Consider the following 6,400-nt stretch of genomic DNA (forward strand, 5'->3'; position numbering starts at 1 on the left):
GAGAGAGAGAGACAGAGAGACAGAGAGACAGAGAGACAGAGACAGAAATAGAGAGACAGAGAAACAGCGAGAGAGTAGGAAAGTAGAGGCAGGCAATGGCCACATGGAAAGAAAAGAAAGGGAGGGAGAGAAGGAGGGCAAAGAAGGGCAAGAGGTGAGAGCAAGAACAAGAAGTTAAGTGTAAGAGAGAGAGGAGGAGTCAAGCAGCTCCTTTTGTAGTGCATTAGGCTACCTCTGTTCCCAAGGGTGGGGCATACCTTGCTATATTCAGATGACTGTGGGGATGGAGTTTAGCCAGAATACTGGGATCTTGGGGCATTGTCTAGCCACAGGATAGTGGAGTGAGGGCTCGTGGTGTCAGGCATCTATGTCTGGGGGAGTAGCTTTAATCTTTCGTCCCTTGTAGAATTTTCTACTGGGTCTCTGGAGTAAGCCTCACTCAACCAAGAACACAGAATGCCTTTCATTCTAACACTTTTGTATTTCTACTTTCTCTAGAACTTGTTTATTAAAAGGTGTTGCATTTTGTCAAATGCTTCTTCTCCACCTAATGAGATGATCATGTTTGTTTGTTTTTGTTTCAGTTTGTTTCTATAGTGGATTATATTTACTGACTTTCCCATATTGAACTATACCTGCATCTCTGGAATAAAGCCTACTTGCTTGTGTTTTATTGAATATTTGCATCTAATTTGATAAGGAAAATTGGTCTGTAATTATTTTTCCTTGTTGAGTCTTTAGAAAGTTTGTTTATTAGCATAACTGTGACCTTATAAAATGAATTAGGTAATGTTTATTCTGTTTCTATTTTGTAGAATAATTTGAAGAGTATTGGCAATAATGTTTCTTTGAAAGTGTGGTGGAATTTTGTGTTAAAACCATCTGGCCCTGGACTTTCTTTGGTTGGAAGACTTTTATTGACTGCTTTTGTTTCACTAATAATTATAGGTATATTTAGATAGTTGATCAGATTTTGATTTAGTGTTGGTAAGTGATACCAATTGAGAAAATTATCCACTTCTTCTAGATTTCTCAACTTGGTAGAATATAGGCTTGTAAAGTATGTTCTTAAAATTCTCTAGACTTCCTTGATATTGTTTTTTTATGTCACCATTCTTGTTTCTTGTTTTATCAATTTGGATATTCTAGTTTAGGTGTTATTTTGAATCAGGGTTTGTTTAACTTTTAGGTTTTTCTCAAAGAAACAACTCTCTGATTTACTGATTTTTCTTGTACTGTTCTTTTATTTATTTCAACCCTTAATTTGATTATTTCTTGCTGACTACTGGACTTGAGTGTGCTTACTTCGTTTTGTTCTAGATCTTCCAGGTGTGCAGTTACATTATGAATATGAGGGTTCTCCATTCTTGTTGTTGTCATGTACGAATTTAGTGCTGTAGACTTTCCTCTTAGCACTGCTTTCATTGTGTCCCATAAGTTTGCCTATGTTGTGATTCATTTTCATAGAATTTTAGAGTCTTTCTCTTCTTTGTTTATGTATTTATGGATTTTTCTTTTAGTAGAGAATTGTTTAGTGTTCATGAGTTTGTAAACATTGGGCTGTTTCTGTTGTTGATAAACAGCTTTAATCCATGGTGTTGTGGTCAGATGATACCTGGGATTATTTTTGTGTCTATTGAAACTTACTTAGTGTCTGGGTAAATTGTCAATTTTGCGAAGAGTTCTGTGAAATACTGAAAAGATGTGTTCCTTTGTTTTTGTGTGGGTAGAATATTCTGGAAATATCTGTTATGTTCATTTGGTTTATAATGCCACTTAGCTCCAACATTTCTTTGTTTATTTTTTGCCTGAATGGTGTGTCAATTAGTTAGAATAGGGTATTGAAGTTTCTCATCATGAATATATGAGGGTCAATTTGTGATTTAAACTGTAGTAGTATTTCTTTTGCAAAGATGGAAGGCCTTATTCTTGGGGCATATATGTTAAGATTGAAATGTCATCTTGGTAAATTTTTTCTTTGATGAATATGTAGTGTGCTTTCACATCATTTTTTTTATTTTGACTTGCAATTTATTTTGTTAGATATTAAAATGGCTCTGCCAACTAGCTTCATATGTATATTTACTTTAAAGATTTTTTCCCACTCTTTACTCCAAGGTAATATTTAATGTGGATGTTGAGATGTGTTTGTTTCTTTCTTCCCAATGTACTACCCACCCACCCCATTGCCCCCATCCATCCATTCCTTTGTTTCTCTTAGAAAAAAGTCCACCTTTATGCATATTAACCAGCTGTGGCATATCAAGTTGCTGTAAGACTAGATACCTCCTTTTCTATTAAGGATGGACAAGCCAAACCAGTAGGAGAAAAGTGTCCAAAGAAAGACCAGATAGTCAGTGACAAGTCCTACTCCCACTGTTAGGAATCCCAAAAGATCAAGCTATACAATGGTAACATATATGCAGAGGGCTGAGCTCAGTTCCACACAGAATTCCTGGTTGTTGGTTCAGTCTCTATGAGGTCCAGGTTACTAGATTCTGTGTGTTTTCTTGTGCTGCCCATGAACTTTCTGGCTTCTAAAATGCTTTCCCCTTTCTTTCACAAGATTCCCCAAACTCCACTTAATCTTTGGGCTGGGTTTCTGTATCTGTTTCCATCAATTCTTAGGTGAAGCCTCCCTGATGACAATTTGGCTAGTCACTAATCTATGAATATAGTAAACTATCATTAGGAATAATTTTATTGATTTTTCTTTTTGCTGTTCATATTTGGATCTACCATAGGTCTGTAGGTTGTCAAGATTCTTGTCCTGATCCTTCAGGGAATGGTAGGATTTGTTCTCTCTCATGTCATGGGTCTCCAGCTGGACCAGTCATTGATTGGCTATTTCCACAATTTATGTGCCACTTTTATCTTGGCATATCTTGTGGGCAGGGAAAATTGTAGGTCAAAATTTTGTAGGTGGGTTGGTGTCTCAGTAGTTCTACCAGAAGTCTTGCCTGGTTAGAGGAGGTGGTCAATTCATGCTCAATATTACCCATCAATAGGAGTCTTAGCTGTGGTCATCCTTATATATTCCTGAAAGATTCTATTTTCCCCAGTTTCTATCTCATTCCAGAGATTCCCCCACTTCAGTTGTCTTCTCCAGTACTTTCTCCCTCCATCCTCCCCACACCTGATATTGATTGTGATCTTATGCTGGCCTTTAGGCATGTGGTTCAGGATGATTACAGGTCTAGGTGCTGAATTCTGGGTTTGATATGGTTGGGTTTGTCTACTTTTGCGTTGTTTCTGTTTTCTTTTTGGATATTCAGAGAGTGTGTTAGCTAAGTATCACCAACTTTAATGTCCTGCTTGAATGGTAAATTCATAAGTAGAATGCTTCCTGGTATTGAAGGATGAAAGAGGGAGAGTCTAGGGGGAAATGATCTAAGGAATCCACAGGAGGTATGGACAAGGAGATGAAAAAGCTGCAATTCAACTGGTATTCTCTGGCAGTGCTAAAGATGGGCTTGGGGTTACAGATAGAATGGGTACCTTAATTAGGGTTTTATTGCTCTTAGGAGACACCATGACCAAGACAGCCCCAATAAAGGATAACATTTAATTGGAGCTGGCTTGCAGTTTCAAAGGTTCAGTCCATTATCACCATGGTGGGAAGCATGGCATCCTAGAAATAGACATGGTACAGGAAGAGGCAAGAGTTCTACATCTTGATCCAAAGGCAGCCAGAAGAAGAGATTATCTTCTGCAGGCAGCTAGCATGAGGGTCTCTTCCCCACTGGGCATAGATTGTGCACAGGAGCTTTCCAAACGTGTCTATACATTTCTTCCAAGTAGGCCACACCTATTCCAACAAGGCCATACCTCTTAACAGTGCAAATTCTATATGGGTCAAACATATTTAAATCACCTCCATGAATAAGATCTGAAGGCAGCCTACCTGGTATTTTGACAGGTATGGCCTGTGGTAGAGCAAAGAGTATATGTGGATATTTATTTTTTATTAAATATTTCTATTCATTATAAAAGTTTTGTTCAATTCATTAGAACTTTGGATGCAGATTTATTGCTTCTATAAAGAAAAATCAATATTCCTTATGCTAATTTAGTAACAGTTGTTTTTCTTGTCCAATAACTGTGTCTAGAACTTATAGTTCTAACTTGAATAGAAATTTCCAAAGATTTGTCAATGCAATGTTTAGCCCAGAGGCACTATTGAATGAGCTCTTTTCCTTGGTCCTTATTTTATGTAATTTTCTGATTTTATCTTAATATTTTGATTTCTTTTTAGTATGCTATTTTCAGAATAACTACTGTTCATTTATAGCACAATTTATTCACCACACTAGAAGATACATTTTATCAATTACTCATTTATTGTTAAACCTTGTCACAATTTTTAAATAACCAGTTATAGAAATATAAACCCCATACTGAGTCTATAGGGACAAGACTAAACACAAAATATTTATTCTCCCTCTTTGTGTGTACGTGTGTATGTGTGTGTGTGTCTTTATTAATGTGTGGTGAACTTGTTTTATATGTATTTGTGGTATACATGCTTGGTATGTGTGTGTGTGTGTGTGTGTGTGTGTGTGTGTGTGTGTGTATGAGTACTCAGGCATGTCTGTGCATACACATCCATATTCATAAAAGAAACCACAGAAAGAGGCTTCCATTTTCTGCCCTTCATTGTGTGAAAGCCTTCTTCTTAACTAAAGTCTCAATGACCATATGATATTCAACCCTTGGACTGGCTGTCCTCATGGTACTTGGACAAAACACATATAGCTTGTCTTCATTTCCCAATAAAACAATCTTCATTACTCAAAACACTACTCATATATAGCCATTGTTGCTGTGAAGGATTATGTTAGATTAATAAAGCAAGGAAAGTATTTACAATGCTCTGTAGAAGAAAGTTAAACTTTACAGAGAGATATGATTTTCAGAATACCTTCAGTGATTCTTTGAAGGAAAAGGCTCTTCATTATTCACTATATTTCTTCTTGGCTGATACTCTAATGACTGTTTTTAGCTATCTTTCTGTCCCAGATCTTTTCTTGAAGTACTAGACCCTTAAAACATCAAAATTATTCCATTTTTAACTTTTAGAAGACTTCAACCCCTTTAAAAAAAAAGATAAAAACAAAAACAAAATTCCAAAATAAAGTGGCCAATTCTACAGCCCGAGACATGTGTCTTTCACAGATAAACAATAATAAGGTTTCAAAGAACAAAACTTTGTATTTCCTAAACAATACCAATACAAACATACAAAATGGTATGTGAATTAATGGCATGATTGAAACCTGCAACAATTACAAAACTATACACCTTTTTAATCAATTGATAATTAATAATTTATGTCTGTCACATTGACAATTGAAATAAATAAATATGTTGATTTACAATGGAAGACATAAAACAGAAGAGAAATCAGATATTCAAATTATACATTCAAAAACATACATTCAAAATGAGAAACCCATATCCACTTGAAACTGGCATCCTAGTTTTATTTCATTTGATCATTTGAAGAACTATTCAAGGTTATAAAAGGAATAAAGACTAGATTGCAATAAGCGGGCAGAAATATGTAAGTTCTTTCAGTCATATTATTTTTAAATAAGAAACAATAGAAAATGGTAGAAGTGACAAAGAATGAAGAAAACAAACTCTTATAAACCCAAACCATAAATTCTATTTATGTTACAAAAAACAGACTAAGCTATATAATCACAATAAGGGTTTCTCACTATTCAAAACTAGAACTAAGTAGAACTTTTTTGGGGGAAAAAACTAGGTAAAATCTTGCACTGAAATATTGCTGATAAGTAGAAACTATCTTTGTGCCCAAACTAAGATGCATAAAGACAACACCATACAGTCAAAGGTTCCTCTTGCTCAAGGTTTTTCTTAGGGCAACTTTAATGTCTTTGTTCCTCAAGCTATACAGTAGAGGATTTATCATGGGTATCACGTGAGTATAAAAGACAGAAGAGATCTTTCCTTTGTCCATATACCCAGCTGAGGAGGATTGGAAATACATAAATGCACCTGAACCAAAGAATAGAAAAGTAGCAATGATGTGTGAGCTACAGGTGCTGAAAGCTTTGGACCTGCCCTCAGAAGAATGGATGTGGAACATGCTGGAGAGAATAAAACCATAGGAAATCAATATAGTTGAAATGGGAACGATGATATTGATGCTAGAAGCAACAAAAACTACAAGCTTGTTGATATATGTGGTCGTACAGGAAAGCTGGAGTAAAGGGGGAATATCACAGAAGTAGTGATTGATTTTGTTGGCATCACAGAAGGTCAGTCTCATTATACAAACAGTGTGAGCTACAGATTCAGAAAACGCAATAAAGTAGGAAACAAGCATTAGGTTCAAACATAATTTAGATGACATGACAAGATTATACAACAG

General features: G+C 35.7%; 1 protein-coding gene across 1 annotated transcript; it reads right to left on the bottom strand.

The window, feature by feature from the left end:
- Positions 1-5,854: 5,854 nt before the first annotated feature.
- LOC116072866 (olfactory receptor 8B3-like) lies at positions 5,855-6,394 on the bottom strand (the record flags this gene model as incomplete). Its single annotated transcript, XM_031344422.1, has 1 exon — positions 5,855-6,394. A coding segment is annotated over one exon (540 nt), but the record flags the coding sequence as incomplete, so codon positions are not given.
- Between the last annotated feature and the right edge of the window lie 6 nt (positions 6,395-6,400).

The sequence above is a fragment of the Mastomys coucha genome, unplaced genomic scaffold (genome assembly GCF_008632895.1).
Source record: "Mastomys coucha isolate ucsf_1 unplaced genomic scaffold, UCSF_Mcou_1 pScaffold23, whole genome shotgun sequence".
In the NCBI taxonomy this organism is placed as follows: domain Eukaryota; kingdom Metazoa; phylum Chordata; class Mammalia; order Rodentia; family Muridae; genus Mastomys; species Mastomys coucha.